Source organism: Impatiens glandulifera, chromosome 3, assembly GCF_907164915.1.
Source record: "Impatiens glandulifera chromosome 3, dImpGla2.1, whole genome shotgun sequence".
Taxonomy (NCBI): Eukaryota; Viridiplantae; Streptophyta; class Magnoliopsida; order Ericales; family Balsaminaceae; genus Impatiens; species Impatiens glandulifera.
The window spans coordinates 36,702,773-36,720,240 of NC_061864.1; the positions used below are offsets into that span (position 1 = coordinate 36,702,773).

General features: G+C 29.5%; 1 protein-coding gene and 1 non-coding gene across 2 annotated transcripts; both read left to right on the forward strand.

Moving 5' to 3' along the window:
• The first annotated feature begins 1,537 nt into the window (after positions 1-1,537).
• Positions 1,538-1,610, forward strand: TRNAK-UUU. Its single transcript has one exon. It is a non-coding gene; the product is annotated as a tRNA-Lys (tRNA).
• A 10,204-nt stretch (positions 1,611-11,814) lies between these two features.
• On the forward strand, positions 11,815-17,048 carry LOC124931631 (ATP-dependent Clp protease proteolytic subunit 3, chloroplastic). Its single transcript, XM_047472145.1, has 5 exons — positions 11,815-12,254; positions 12,354-12,468; positions 14,017-14,192; positions 16,369-16,464; positions 16,627-17,048. Exons 1-5 carry the CDS (start codon positions 11,925-11,927, stop codon positions 16,885-16,887), a joined length of 978 nt encoding a protein of 325 aa, XP_047328101.1. The 5' UTR covers positions 11,815-11,924; the 3' UTR covers positions 16,888-17,048.
• The last annotated feature ends 420 nt before the right edge of the window (positions 17,049-17,468 follow it).

Below are 17,468 nucleotides of genomic sequence, written 5' to 3' on the forward strand. Positions count from 1 at the left end.
TTTGGAGCTAAATGTGAAGGTAAATGGATAAAGCTCATGCACCTATATTTTATATACTAAGGGTAGTCAATATGGATGACACCCTCAACTCAGTCATGAATGCTTTTGTGTGATTTGTTCGATGAGAAAACTCTAGGAAAAAACCTGAATTAACCCTCACTCCTATTGAAAACTCCTACTATTGAATATGAGAGATCTTAGATTGGTGGTGATGGATACGTCCAATTGAGAGCTCCCTTGCATCGAGAGCTCCCTTTTGGGATATTATCCTTTTTGGTGGAACTACTCTCTCTTAAGTCATTCCAAACTTTAGAACAAAAATCCAAAAGTCAATTCTACCAAGTCGTTGCCTCATCTTGTCCTGTCGAGCAACAAAACTATGTAAAGAAGTCTTTGGTTCATTGTATGACTACTATTTATATGTAAATACGTGTATACATATAGTTATATTTAAGCGCTTATTTTTCCTTTCGAATAATTTAATATATATGTATATATAAATTCGAAAAACTAGGAGTCCAAAACAAGGATTATAATTCAAAATTATAAAAAGTCTATAAGGAAGAATTAGAAGAAGACTAATTCTAATTTTAAAAATTCTAGAGAAAGAGTAAAAAGAGACCGAATATAACATAGAAAAACTCTAGAAAGTCAAAAGAATACTAAGTCTATTTAGAAAGTTCTAGAAAATAAACCAATTTTAAAGAGATAAAATCTAAAATCTAATTAAAATATCGAATATCAAAAAACTCTAGAAACTCACGAAAATCAATGAACTTTGAAAATTGAAAAATCTAGAATTTAGAAAAGGGAAACACTAATTTAACTAATTTTTATTTTGTTTTTAATACTGAGATCACGGTATAATAGCAGGAGCTAGGAAAATGAATCTTGGACTAGAATGTTCAAAAGGGAAAGACTTTATAGTGTAATATTTATTGTTTGAACAACATACTTCACATATGGAATATTCATCCCTATCAGGGAAATTTGACTAAATAACCTCAAAGATGAGGTTATTTGAGCTGGTGGTAACTTAATAATTAAATTGCGCTCGTGGACTTTTTATTTTTTTTGACGAAATTGTCCTTTTCGCGAAACGCGAAGAAACTTCGCGTTTCGCGAAGTGAGAATGTATGAAATGTCCATATTACCCTTACTATTTAATATAACCTCCCTCATTTTTTTTCATTTCTTTTCTTATCCTTCTCTCTCTTCCCGCTTTTCTCCTCCTTCTCTCTAAACTGGGCGGCGGCGATCGGCGGCGACGGCAAAATCCACGACAATGAGTTTCACGACGAGCACTGTTCCACTTGGTACGTTTATCTTATGATATTTCAAGTTTATTGATGTTTGGTTTATGCATCTTTGAATCACTATTGTTAAGGGTTTACTTCCCGTTTCGCTAAGGACTTGCCGTTTCGCTAAGGACTTACCATTTCTCTAAGGACTTCCCATTTCGCTAAGGACTTCCCGTTTCGCTAAGGACTTCCCGTTTCGCTAAGGACTTACCGTTTCGCTAAATACATAAACATGAGTCGTTTTAGCTAAGCTGGTAGAGTGCGTGGCTTTTAACCATGTGGTTGTGGGTTCGATTCCCACAAATGGCATTTTTATGGTTTTTTTTACTTTTGCATAAATCAAATGCTCATTTGTAGAGAAATGGTTATGTTTTAATTTGATGCATAAATGAAATGGTATAGAAAATGTTTGTTATGGTTATATTTTAATTTGATGGATAAATGAAATGGTATAGAAAATGTTTGTTTGTTTTTTTTACTTTTGCATAAATCAAATGTTCATTTGTAAAAAAATGGTTATGTTTTAATTTGATGCATAAATGAAATGGTATAGAAAGAAATGAAACAAAAGCAGCTTAAACATTCATTAACAAATACCAAAGAAAGTAGTTCACTTTTTACATACTATTATTTTCTTAATTAAAATTAATTTATTTATTTACTGAAGTGATCTTCAGTCCTGCCCTTGAATCCAATTTGTCCAAAAGTCAATGCCAAGAACAATCCCAAGTGCCAAGTAACCAGACCTAACCTGTTTGTTTACTTGTTTATGTATATTAATATTAGAAAGAAATAGAAATATATTTTAATTGCTCGGTCCCAAGGAAAGAGTCCGTTGATCGCCGGAATACTAGAAGGTGCTAACCATCCGATCAACCCAAACCCAATCACGTTCAGATCTATCCGTAGCCAATCCCTCTCGAAACTACAATCAAACAAACAAATTTCAATTATATTCTTATTTTCTTACATTACATACATACATGATACATACCATGTAAACTTTCCACCTAAGGCTTTTGCAACCATCAAAGGGTTCCTGGCTCTAACTGGAGCCTTTAGGAATCCTGAGCTCAGTATCACTGGTGATGAAGACAGACAAGAACTGTTTCGCTAAGCACTTAGCGAAACGCTAAGCACTTAAAAAAACGGTAAGTCCTTAACGAAACGGTAAGTCCTTAGCGAATCTTCCCTGAAACGGAACTCATATGATCCAAGATTATATGCAAAACCCATTAATGAACCACACTTAACGAAATACTCAAATATGAACCAATATGAACCAAATAACAAATATGAACCCACAAATATGAACAAATATGAACCAAATAACAAATATAAACCAATATGAACCAAATAAGAACAGGTTAAATCGAAGGGTTTGAAATGAAGAAAAATGGAAATAGGAACATCTTCTTCGACCTTCAAATACTTAGAATCGAAGACCTGCATGCAAAATAGGTTTAGGGTTAGGGTTTATGAAAATCGTGTAAATAAAAACATAAATCGATTTAGGTTAGGGTTTGAAATAAAGATCTTGTAAATCTGTATGAATTGAACCGCCGCCCCGCAGCCTTCGTCGCCGTAGCCGCCGCCGTGAAAGAGAGAACAAGAGAAGAGAGAGAGAAAGAAAATGAAGGAAATGAAAAAATTACAGTATTTATACTAAACCTAATCCACTTCGCGAAACGCTAAGCCCCTTTGCGTTTCGCGAAAAGGGCAATTTCGTCAAAAAATAAATAAAAGACCACGAACGCAATTAAATTTATATATTGCCACCACCTCAAATAACCTCATCTTTGAGGTCATTTACTCAAATTTCCCCCTATCATGGTACCATGCTCGAAATGCGTAGAAGGTGAAGTCCAATTAGTATAACATTCTATCTAGGCAACATACAAATTTTTCCCACTATTAAAGAATTTTATGCTTTTTTGATGCTCAAACTAACAATATTTTGGTGTTAAAACCTCTTTTTGAGTCAATCTTCTTAAAAAATGTCATGATGGAATAATACGATACGAAAAGGTCAACGTGGACCTAATACTAAAAACTAAAGTCATCGACTTCTAAAAGGCGCATAAGCTAGTTGTAAGAGACGGTGAAATTCAGGACACGCCTATTGATAACAAAGTTCCTAGATTAACTAAGTGGTGTTCATAGCATTTCAAAGACTATTGGCATCTATTGTGACAATAATGGTGCCAAAGCCTAAGCAAAGGAACCAAGTTCGAGCTCTAGATCAAGATACGTTATGAGAAAATATCACCTTATTCGACACATCATCAATATGGGTGATATTAGGATGTGTAAGATGCATAATGATAACAATATTGCAGATCCATTGATCAAACCTAAGCCTAGGCCCAAACATGAAAGTAATACTAGGGCAAAGGGTTTCAAGCACATTAGAGAATGAATTTAACTTTACTTTTGTATTACATTATGAATTTATGAGTGTTTGACATTGATTTTATGTTTGACTTCATGATTTTATGATATATGATATTTTATCATTATTTATATATTGTTCTTATCAATATTGAATAATATATCCAAATAATTCATTATTAAAAAATGAGATCACCTTAAGTGTTCTGGTGAATGAAACCTCATTAAGTGAAATGACGTTTTGAATTATTAAAAAGTCTATAGTTTGAAATCATCACATGGACATAGATGATTTTATATATTACTATATTATAAGTTGACTGATAGTGCTAAGTTTCAAGGGCTATAGGGACATGGAGATGTCTAGTTATTTATATATATGTGTATGAAGGATACATGTAAGACTAACAACCTTAAGACTTTTCAAAAGTTGTAGAGTTTTAAGGTAAAACATGATTAGTAGATTCCTCAAACATGAGTATGTTATGGTCTTGCTTGATGATTGACATTCTTTGACACTGTTAAACGCTTTCCGTAAAATGGTGTTATAAAAGTCGTAGATGGGAGTGTCAAAAGTTTAGTGGGATTCATAGTCATACAAGACTGGAGAAGTCCTCATACTTCATGTATACTATGATACATTGAATAGGAATGGTGTCTCGGCCACTTGAAGAGCGAGAACTGAAAATGCCTGGCCATGCTCGGATGGATTATTTGAATCATTTGTTTAATTGAAAGTTCAAACTCATAAATCAAGAAACATATTTGATAATAGATATGAATGTCACCATATCATCAAATAAGACATTAATAGATAAATATATCTTATATTGCACACTTATTTAAGGACAAGTGGGAGTTTGAGGGAATTGTGTTCTTTAATTCAATGTGTAATGACTAAACTTGGATAGGACAATTAACGGAGATAATTTAATCCAATTATTTTAGGAGTCATAATGCTTTGCTAAAAGCCAACTACGATTAATGAGTTTAAACCTATAGCTATTATAATTGGGTCCTACGAGGTCATACTTAAAGTTGACGGAATGGATTAAGTGAGAATGATTTCTAATTATTAGTATATATTAGATATTATTAATAACTAGAAATATTGTTTTATTGTTTAATTTATAAAACAATCACTAATGCTAAAATTAATTTCAGAAACCGCTATTTAGAAATATTATTTTATTGTTTTATTTATGAAATAAAACAATTAGTATGGAAATGGAAGACAAGAATATCAAATATTGTCTTTTAATATTCTCAGAACGAGAGAGGGAACGCTTATAATTAACAAATTAGATAATACATTTGATTAAGCTAATTTTCCATCTATATCTTTTTTAATCAACTAGAGAGAGAAATATTTCACCGCGATATTATACATTTTTTTTAGTTCTCGTTTTAGCAATCGAGTGCAACATGTTCTAAATGGACATGTGTGGACCGACTAGAGGAGAAACAGGTGGGGATCTCATTTTTTTCCATATTTCAAGATCTACTGAGTTCGCACATCAAAAGTATAACTTAATGAATTATATTTTTAGTCGATCGATTATGCATGAATACCATGATTAGATATTTAGATTCGATCTTTTAAGCAACATATATCTAATAGATTTTCTACAACTCACTCGTTTTGGTGGACTATACCCCACATGCCTTGAACCCAAACTACCCCAGGTTCGTAGAGTGACCCTTCTTCTATCTTTGGATGTGTTTCTAGGCTGCATAGTGAATAGTGACATACTTTGGCTCATCTACAATGGTAGATGGGTTCATTATGAACATTTTGGGTCATGCACCTTATTTGGTGGCATGTGGAGTTTGTAGTAGTCGATTGAGTCGAGAGTGCTCGGGTGGTCCACCTTATGTATATTTGAAAAAATGGAATTTTTGTCAATGTCATGCATGTGATCAAATATGGATGAGCAATGCACCCATTTTAAAAGGATGGGACATTAATATAATCGAGTCCTCATATTAGGTCTCCTCATACCATCCATGCACCTTATAATATTATTTATATTAGAGACATAAGGAACGCGATGACCCCTCGCATGCATAATGCAATTATCTTAACTCTTAAGAGTAATATCGTTGTTGATATTATACCCAAGAGCGAATCTACCTTATAGAATACATGGGTTGTAGTTCAGGTGGCTTAAAATGTCTTTTATAATATATATAATTAACATAAGTGGTCAATGACTTGTTGAACTTATCTACATCATCTCTTCTTCTTCAATATCGCAACTTGCTCATGTCTAAATTTAGTTCTCCTAAGTAATAAATTATATGTCTCTTAAAAACTCAATCGCCACGATTTCATTCCAATCTGATCTAATCTAATCTTTTTGATAGTTCTGATTTCTTTGGAAGTCTAGCAGGGTTTTGACGACCAAAGATCATGAAGAAGTACGAGATGGAGACTAATATTGAAAAGTCTTCTCCCTCCTTCATATTGGGTACTTGACACAATGACACTAGTTCTGAACAAAAAGAGGTATGTTCAAATTTCAATCCCATTCTCTTTTTTTTAGCGTTTGTAATTATACTTTTTTGTTTCCATCCATTGAGAGTTTTTTTTAGGACGATTTAGCTAGTTAAGTCTCGTTTTAGGGTTTCTTATCCAGTGAAACATATGATGTGATTGTTATTTTTATTTTAGCTGTAAAAATCAATAGCTTTAGACTTTCAGTGATTATCATGAAAAGACCATTATAAATGATTTAAATGTATTTTATTTTGAAAATTTTCAAAGATTAGATATATAAGTTGTGAAAGTATTGTCTCACATGTTCAGGTAAGTCATGTTTGACTACTTTACTTGAACGATTGAAAAGGTTTTAATGTCAAAATTGGAAAGGAAGAGAAAAAAATTTTTTTTTATCTTTCTATAGGTATTGATAATGGTTCATCATTCGAGCTGGACTGAAATAAATACATTAATTTCTAATTAGGAGACAGAACCTATTTCTAAATTTTAAAGAGTTGAGTGGGATGAAATTACCATTAAACAAGATCATGGATTATGTATTTGTATGTGATGACATCATAATAAAATTAGAAGAGTTTAGATTAAAATGGGGTATTTCAATATTCTTAGTTGGAGTACTCTCATTTGAATGATATATTTTGTTTTTTTTGTTCTCTCTTTGAATGAGCCAAATCTCAATAATCTGTCTTTACAGTTAATGGTTCAGAAGTTGGAAATTATTAATGATGGGCGTTAAGTGTGTTTTTTTTGTCACACGAGTTTCTAACCAATGTTGTTAAAATTGCGAGTCAACTCATGAACTCATTCAAGTTTACGAGTTAATTTATAGGGATGGAGTCACGAGTTGAAGAAACTCGAATAGAAAGAAAATCGTAATGAAATCGCGAGTTAACTCGTCAAACTCGAAATAATCAGTAGTATAGTGCGATTTTACCTTCTCCTACATCCTTTGTTCTATTAAACAGACATTACAAACGATTCTTCTTCATCATTCATCGGATTAGATATACATTGCTTAAGATAGTAGGATTTAAGAAAGATTTGAACTGAGAACATGAAACTATTTTAGAACAAGAGGAGAGCAGTATGTGAGTTTATTCCTGGGTTTAGGAGGAGAGGGACGCTGAAAAACTGGTGGGAAAATGAGGTGTATTAGGGTTTAATATAATATTATATTTATAAATATATTTCAAAAATTATATAATATATATTTACGTTGGATTGACTGTAAATAAATATAATAGTTGGATTGAAAGTGAAGGTGAATGAAAGTGGGCCGTAAATTATTAATTTAATTTTATATATATTAATATATAAATATTATTTTTAATAAATTTTTTAAAATAATTTTTTCATTTTATATACGATATTGTTTTTAATATTTTTTTTATTAATTTATTTATATATACAAATAATTATTATGATTTTTATACTTTATATTTTTATATTCTTTTAAGTAAACTTTTACAATTCGATTTTGATTTCCGAGTTTACAAGCGTTTAACTATTCTATACAAATTCTCGATTTTGACAGTTTTGTTCTAACTTGGTGCACAATAAATCTTCAAATTTTGTTTTTGATTTAATTAATGTAACTCGATATATAAATAATGTCATGAATCAATAGTCTTCTTGATAAATTCAAAAGAATCTATTAAGGTTTGTGTCAACATTTAAGAGTGTATTATCTAACAAAGAACAAATAGCTATAAATTTTAGATTTGTTGATATCAATGGTATTTTGTAGGAGCATTATTTTTAAATTGTGTATTTATAACACTCAAAAAATATATTTAATATCCTATAGATATAACCTATAAATTCATAGTATGCGAGGTTATTTGAGCATTGACAGCGCACAAGACCTCTGCCCTCTTATTTTGTCAAATCAATATTTCACCTCAGCAGAAAACGACACATGTTGTACTTGGCAAAACACTACAATGCTTCCGCCCGTCCGCCCTCCCTCTTATCTAAATAATTTAAATGTGAATTTTATTTATATTATTTTAAATAAATAACTAATTTATACTATTATAACTAATATTTCTATATTATAAGAAAATTTGAGAATTTAAATCCTTAAAACGTGTTAATATAATTAATAGAAAAATATATTAATTTATTTAAAATATATATTTATTAATTAAATATATATATATATATATAACTAATATTCCTATATTAGTTATTTCTATATTATAATAAAATATAAAATATTTTTATAATTTAAAATATTTTTATAATTAAATATATAATTAATATTCCAAATTTTAGAATATATATTTATTTAATGTTATTATAATATTATTAAAAATAGTAAAAAAAAAATAATATAATTAAATATATAACTAATATTTTACTATAATATAGGAATATTAATTATATAATAATAAAAATGTCAGAGTTGGGCATGACCGATATAAAAAGCACTACCTCCTTTTACTTTCACCAAAAAATGAAAAAAAACAATGAAGGGCAGGTCATTGTTTTTTTTTTTCATTTTTTGCACTGTAGGTAAAAGCAAAAGTAGGACAGTATGCACGTTATGTCCAACTCTGACATCTTATCATTATATAATAGAATATTAGTTAAATATTTAATTATACTATTTTTTTCTACTATTTTTAATTTTAAGTAACATTATAATAACAAATAAATATATATTTTAAAATTTTACTATAATATAGGAATATTAATTATATATTTAATTATAAAAATATTTTAAGTTATAATTACATTAACATATTTTTATTTTAAATTATAATTACATTAACATGTTTTAAGGGTGAAATTCTCAAATTTTTCTATAATATATATATAATATAGGAATATTATTTATATATTTAATTAATAAATATATATTTTAAATAAATTAATATATTTTTTAATTAATTATATTAACACGAGTTTTCCTATAATATAGGAATATTAGTTATAATAATATAAATTAGTTATTTATTTAAAATAATATAAATAAAATTCATATTTAAATTATTTAGATAAGAAGACCAAGTAAACATGTGACCGCTCTGCTGAGGTGGAATATTGATTTGACAAAAGGTGGAATATTGATTTGATAAAATAAGAGGGGAGATCTTGTGTGCTGCTGATGCTCTAATATGATGGTTCTAGTAAAGGATGATCTAGGAATTCTCATTAGTGTGACTTAAATTTAGTGTAATAAATTATATATCAAAATAATATTTTATATTATAATATTTCAATAAGTTCAGTTTCACGAGATTTTAAAACATTAAATTCATTTATAATAAAATATATATATTTATATTCTTTTTTAAATCTCATTCAATATATAGAGTTAAAAAGTTGACAAAAAAATCATCCTGATCCATTTTATTGTGAAGTTCCATTTTCACCTTCTTCATTATCCATTTTATTGTGAAGTTCCGTCTTCACTAGTAGTAAAAAATTATGTTAAAATGAAGTAAATATTGTATCAAATAGTTAGAGTGTAATTATAAAAAATAAAAAAATAATTAAGTGATGCTAACATTATAAATTCTCATGGTTTTAATATTTAAACATAATAAAATTAAAATTAGTTATAAATATCATATACATAATTAAGTTAAAAAGTTATTAATTAAGAAGATAAAAATTAAGGGAGAGAAGTAAAAAGAAAGAAAGAAAATTTAAGAGGACAAAATTCTACTTCGTTTAGGAATTAAAAAAATAAATATAATAATTTAAATTAAAATAATTAGATAATAGAAAATTAGTAGAATATAAATTAATGAAATAAAAAATTAAGATATTCTTCTAAATGACTTCTAGATAAATTTAGAAGGGAATGAGTGATAAAAATATTATAAAATTAAGTTACATCCATATATATATATATTAGAAAAGAAATGAAAGTTGATGCGGGACACAAATTTCTATATTTATTACATGTTAGATTTTAATCGCAAGAAGTTCGTAATCGGAAAACTCTAATATCACATATATCATTATTAGCCAAGATTTTTGAAAATGTGTTTTCACGAACATAAGTCAAAGATATTTGATTATTAGCCAAAATCTTTCTTTACCCTCATTTTGATCTGATCAACATGTACATCAAAATGATTTATTGTTTCTAATTCAGTAATCCAATAAATTATTATCAGTTCTTGTCATATTATATTAAGAACATGTTATTCATATTCTTAAAAGAAATTAAAAAAAAAACTAAATCTCAATAAATTGACAAATTAAAAAAGGCTTTAATACCACTTGTTATAATTTTGATATCTTTATTTTTAAGTCTATATATTCTTAATATTCTATGTTGATAAATTGAAATAAACTTTAATTGTGAAAACATACTTGAATCTTTAATGAAGAAATGTTCATTAAGTCATTCTTCGTTGTTATTTAGATCTTCTTCTCTCGATGTTGGATCTCCTAAATAAAAAATAACAATATAAATAAATAGATCTTGGATCTCCTAAGTAAAAAATAACAATATAAATAAATAAAAAATATGAAAATCTGATTTAGTAGATTTCAACATATTTTGAAAAATATAAAAAAATTCGAAATAATAATTATAAAATATTAATATAAACTGTTTTTAAAAAATAAATATAACAATTTATTTATTTATTTAAATAACTGAAACAAATTAATATAACTGTTTTAACTTTTTTAAATATTAATTTATAATTTTTTTTTTATTAAATTTTGAAATATTTTAAAAAATATAAAAGATTATTTTACTCTTACAATAAATTATTATTTTAATCTTTATATTATAAATAATTTATATTATTAATTAAACTAAAATTAATAAATAAAAATAGAGAAATGATTAGGTGATGGAATTTGGTGAGGGAATGATGTGGCATAATCTTATTCGTTGAAAAAATCAAATAATTTCTCTCTTTTCTCTCTTTCCTCCCACTTTTACATTTTCCAACCAATGTACCTCACCAAATTCCCTCATTAAATTCCCTCACTCTATCACTCCTCATAAAAATAATATATAATTATCATATAAATTTGGTTTTAAAATAAATAATGATTTAAATTATTTTAGTTATATAAATAAATTATATTAATTAAAATTTATGTATTATTATATAATAAAGAAACTAAGATCATAATAAATTAAGGGTGATTAGGGAGGGAAAAGGTTGATCACATGACCTACTTTAAGAAGTTTAAATCCAAAGTTATACAAATTCTTATATGTTTAAAAACAATATACATATTTATATATATATATATATATAGATTTTTAAAACATTACCCTGGGCTACAACCCAAGTCAGCCCCGCTGAATAGCTCCGCCTTGGGTACTAGAGAGAAAAATTATTAAAACCTGGGACTATTTTTATAAGAAATTGTTTGAATTGTCTTTATAATTTTGATCACATAAATTGAGATTTCAATTATAAACTTCACCAAATATTAGTTTTCAAATAATCTTTCTATATTATTTCTTAGACATTTTTTTTGATTAAAATTTGAAGATTATTATTTTTAAAAATTAGAATAGTAAAAGAAAAATAAAAGAAAGTAATAAAATATAATTGTAGTAGTATTGATTAAAACAAAATTAAAAGAAATGTTTAACTATATAAAAATAAAAATAAAAACTAGAGCGCTCATCCAGTGTAATACCCTCCACCATAGGCCTTCATGCTTCATATTCAAGGCGAGGTTTATCGAATGAATCTACAGAACTGTTGGGAGGAGAGTGTGAGAGGAGAGAGATAGACATGGAAGGATGTTGTTTAACATTCGCAACGTCGTCCGCAACCACCAGACCTACGAACATCAGTAGCAGTAACGAAGGACCTGGTATAAGAAGATTGCAGATCAACAACCGTCGTCAATTGATCTCACTATCTTCTTCTAGTCGAAGCAGAAGATCAAAACGAGCCGCTTCGGCTGTTGTCAAGGCTTCTCGAGCACAGCTCAAGATTCCGCTATCGGGAAACTTGGATTCCTCCAATTATTCGACCGCACCTTCATGGATGCCTAGATTTGAAGAGCTTGATACCACCAGCATGCTCCTTCGCCAGAGAATCATATTCTTGGGCTCTCAGGTATTCTTTTCTTTTACAGGAAAATAATATTAAGATTACTGGCTTGGATTCTCTTCAATTTTATATGGTTTGCGTAATTTCTTTTCAATTGAATAACAGGTCGATGACGTTACAGCTGATTTTATCATAAGTCAGTTATTGTTTCTGGATGCTGAAGATAACACCAAGGACATAAAACTTCTGATAAACTCACCTGGTGGTTCGGTCACTGCAGGTTTGTTGCACAGAAAAAGGGGACAAATGTTAATTCTATATGGAAAATTTTACATGAATTCCAAAATCAAGCCTTTTCAAATGATAAAGCACAAAACCTAGAAATCTTAGAGTTCAAATACCAGCTGTCTAAAGAGTCGCTCCTTATGAATGACATACTGTTTAGAACATTTGGAAACCCTTCAATCTTTGTTATACTTACGAGGGATTCATTCTCTGTTTAGGAAGACAACTTAAATATGTTTCAGATTGTGTTATACCTTGATATTGACCCCAATGAGAGGAATAAATAGGCACTATTTAATAAATACTTATATACTCAACCTTACTAGTGCTTTCCAGGTTTTGAAAGACTTTGCCTTAACTTTCTGCAGGATTATGTTTTAATGATGATTATCATTGTATGGAGATTTTCATAGGGATAGTTAACTTATCATCTAACTGGTATTCACAGCGTTAAAATAGTTGTAAAAATTCTATGGTATGTACATACCTCTCTTCCTATATATCTTTCTCTATTTCCAAGTGGTAGTAAACTGCTCTCCAATATTACTTTTATCAGAAGGGTTTAGGTCAATCCAAGTAGATGGAAGTAGGTTTTCCGATTTCAAGTTTACATATCACTCTGGTAGGGTTATGTTCAAAGAAGTTTTTCTTTTGAGGTCATCATCTTGGTTTCTTATCTACCTTTTTATCTTTAGTTTACTGTTACTTTTCATGGCTTAACGATACTAGGAAAACTCAAACTCTAGTGCTTATAGTAGTGGACCTTTTGGAATCCAGTTGTTTTTTTATCTGTTTTCTCATTAAACTCAATTCAACTTAAATCCAGCCTGTTAAAATTCAACTACACTTATTTTTATCAAATAAAATATATATGTTTCTCAAAAGTTTGAGATCATGGTCCAGCTACATCCTCATTTGGAAAATGAAGCTGTGATCTTACCAAACTGCATGCTTATTTTTACCCACAACTGCAAATTTGACAATTTTTGAATGGACTTGAGATACAACTCACGATTTTCCAAAATAAAAGATGCTTTTCAAATGAGTTCAGAGTCATCGAAGTCAAGTGGTCGTTTTCCCATATAGTATTTTGATAGAGTTCAAACTCTAGGGGTTCTAATCCAAAGAACGGAGATGATACTTTAGAGAAAATATAGAAATTCTAGAATCCATTCAAATTGATTAATGTCATATATATATAAAGAGTAACAACTTGTAGATACTCGATTTTTAGACGTTGCACAACTATTTATAGGTCAATCTAAGCAATAAACTTAATAATAAATACTAATCTATGTCCTAATATATATATATATAGAAATTGATCTAATCTTCTAAAATTCCGGGAAAGTGTCCTCGTGTAATTGGGCCATCAAAACTTACTATATCATATTTTTACCTTATTTCTTATTTTAAGAAATGGTCAAAGATATACTGTCCTATTATATATAATTAACTAACACTTCAGCCACAAGTTAGAATGACCAAATCTATACCATTTCTTCTTCAAATTGCTCACTCTTCCATATTTATTGTTGTGTAGGAATGGGGATATATGATGCTATGAAACTGTGTAAAGCAGATGTTTCTACCATTTGCATGGGGCTTGCTGCGTCAATGGGTGCCTTTCTTCTTGCATCTGGTAGTAAGGGGAAAAGGTTCTGCATGCCTAATGGAAGAGTGATGATCCATCAGCCACTTGGAACTGCTGGTGGAAAAGTAAGTCAATTCTCTCTAGTTGTCATGAAAGGAAATACTGGATTTTGATTTGCGATTTACTGAGAGTTCTAATTGATCACCACTTTTTTTTTGTCAATGTGATTGTGAGGAACTATTGGAGGTTTTCTTGATAGTTATCGTTTAAAGCTCAGAGACTAAGGTTTATTTGTGAATTTAACAAGATAAACTAAGACCACCTTGAAATCTAAGTCAATATCTATGAGGAGAACTATCTTCTTTTTGAAACTGTGGTTTATTTTTTAGCTCATCATCCTACTATTACACTATTATTGAGCCACACCAGACAACATGATTAACCACACAAAAAATGAGATAAATCAAAGGGCTTTTTCGGAAAGTAGCATTTTGTCACAATCACTCTTTAAAATTGTCAAAGTAAAAACTGAAATTGATTTTGTTTGCATTTGTATGAAAAGCGAGTAAACTAATTTAGTGAAAATGTGTGAAAAGTTATAAAAAGCCGCAGAAATGATTTAGATCATAACTTTTGGCCAAATGGATTTTTTACTTTTGTCACATTTGCCAAAACCTTTTTTTTATGACCCAAGTTTATTCCCTGGTAGCTAGCATGACCTCCCACGATCATGACCCCTTTAAATTAGTGCGTTCTTAGTGGGAATCAACCTAAAACCTTTGGTTTCTTAGGTAAGACCTGCCACTTGAGCTACCCTGGTGGGTTTATTTTTGTCAACTTAGATACCTAAACGGTTCAAAGTCTTGCAGGTATTGATCAGTGAATCTATAATAGCAGTTGAAATTCTTTCATAAGCATTGGGAAAGAAAAAAATGAGTTAAATTTGGAAACTATTAAACAACTAAACTTAGCCGAACAAGAGCCAAGTATCAAAAGAGATGTGAAACTTGGCAAAGCAGTTTGCCATCTACAGTTAAAAAATGAAATTTCACGGAGAGAGATTTTTGCATGACGAAAGTCAAATTGCTTAAAAGAAATTTTGCCGTAATTCACTCCCATAATCTTGATCTATTATGTAGAGTACTTTCTATGCACATCATGCGTAGTTCAAAAGATTAATCATGCAAAATGATAAGAATGAGTTCTTGTGTCTAAGATTAGAATCATCCACATGACCTGTGTTGGTTTAATTATTCATCTCATTAGAGTTGCCAAATTTTGGGAATACCATTATTGGAAAAACTAGTGTGTCATAGTTGCTTGTCTGGGTTATCTTGTGGTAAAATATGTGATACAACCGCAACACACAAAGTCAAGTCCTATATTAGATATCTTTTGTTCCAGATGAGAAGCCGCCATTAAATTTTTTAATGTGTCTAACTAAGTTCTGTTTCCAAATAGGATTTCATATGGATTCAAATATGTTACTAAACGTGATATCTAATAGAAAGTGTTCCCAAATGGGGCCAAATGGACTTGACTTTGTTTGTAGCTGTTCTATTACATAAGTATGATATTTATATATTTCTAGAGAAATTAATTTTCTTCTCAAGTTCTACTACTGTTTGGAGCAAATTTTAAGTTTCATTTGTGTCTGTCTATGTTTGGATGTTAAAAAGAGTTTGTGAAATCAACATTAAAATCAAATCCAGTCTCAAGTTCACAACACTTAAAAAATGCTCGGTTCACAGAATTTGGGGTTTGTATTCTTCATCAGTTTGTTTACTTGCCAGAAAATTATATTAACACTAACCTTTGACTAAGTTTTGTCTTGTGTGGGGCATTACTCTACAAATTTATGGAACTTTCTTTAGTTGGCTTTGGCCAAAGTGAGGAGATTATGGCGGTAACCTGTTTAGGTTGTAGATGTGTTTGGTTTGTACTTTATTATTTATCTTCTGGTCTGAACAGGCTAGGTTTTCTCATGGATTAAATATAAAACGATAGAATTTTTTTTAGAATTTTGTGGTTAAAATTTGGCTGATGTCCTGAGAGAAGAAAATTAAAAAATAAATCAAAATAGATTAATAAAACATTGAAAGTTTTAGCAGCTCTGGAATTGCAATTTTGCTTGCTTAGATTATTAGAAGGGAGTAATTCAAGGGGAAGAAATAACATGTATTTTGATTTCACGTGATCTATCAATCCAATTGTAATTCTTTATTTTGAATCATCGAACAAACAATCATTTTATATCAACCAAACATATCCTAAGAGAAACATTACAATTTACCTTTACAGGCAACAGATATGAGTATACGGATAAGGGAGATGGTTTATCACAAAGTGAAGCTGAACAAAATATTATCTAGAGTAACCGGAAAGCCAGAGGAGCAGGTCTGTGCAGGGATTCTATTTTTTTTTTTAAATATCAACTTTTATATATCAAACGTGTGAACACAAAAGAGAGGTTCTTTCGCTATTTTAAGAGCCAACCTTATTTGATTGAATGTATTTGAAGTGGGTTTTTAACTATGGAAGCATTTTATAACTTGGTAGATTGAAGAAGATACAGATCGTGATAATTTCATGAATGCTTGGGAGGCAAAGGAATATGGGTTAGTGGATGGGGTGATTGATGATGGTAAGCCTGGACTAGTTGCGCCCATTGCTGAAGCAATATCTCCTACAAAAACCAAGGTATGGGATCAATGGAAAATCGAAGGGAGCAAGAAAGCGATCAAGAATTTGCCATCAGAAGAACGGGTTCTCCAAAATGGCCATGTAACTGGTGAAGGAATCGAAAAGGAACGGAAATAATGAAAGCTAGTTCAGTGAATTTCTCGTTGTAACTATACAAGTTATTTCATTTAACTGATTCTCTCATAGTTTTGGAGTAGAAAGAAAAATTGGATAGCCTTCTGAATTTCTAGGCAAAACCTCAAATAATTATGTTAAAACTTTTAAAAGATTGTCATTTTATTGAGGGTTTAAACTTTAAATAGTTTCTTAAAGTTTAAGAAGTTAGTTATTGGCCAAATGTTTATTGGTTGATATTTATTTGGATATAGATTCAGCTATACAATTTCAAATTAACTTAATCATTAAGGACTGACTTGAAAAATCACTGAGTTTGAGAATTGGACTTGAGTTAGATGGTTTTCAATAATTTTGACAAATTAATTAATTTATTAAACGTATTAAATACACTTAATAATACAAATAATATGTACACTATCACTGGGCAAACTCCTACAGTTGTTCCTGCTGATATTTGTGTGTTTTGTTTGTAAGAAGTTTACCTAATTTGCATTAAGTTGATCCTGCTGATTTACTGTTCTTAAGAAAATTCTGTAATCTCCATAAAACCTATCAAGATCCCTATCTATGGCCAGAACAAG

Coding starts and splice junctions, on each gene's coding strand:
- LOC124931631 (XM_047472145.1), top strand. CDS start 11,925: ATGGAAGGATGTTGTTTAACATTCGCAACGTCGTCCGCAACCACCAGA. Junction 12,255..12,353: donor TCATATTCTTGGGCTCTCAG/GTATTCTTTTCT, acceptor ATTGAATAACAG/GTCGATGACGTTACAGCTGA. Junction 14,193..16,368: donor TTGGAACTGCTGGTGGAAAA/GTAAGTCAATTC, acceptor TTACCTTTACAG/GCAACAGATATGAGTATACG.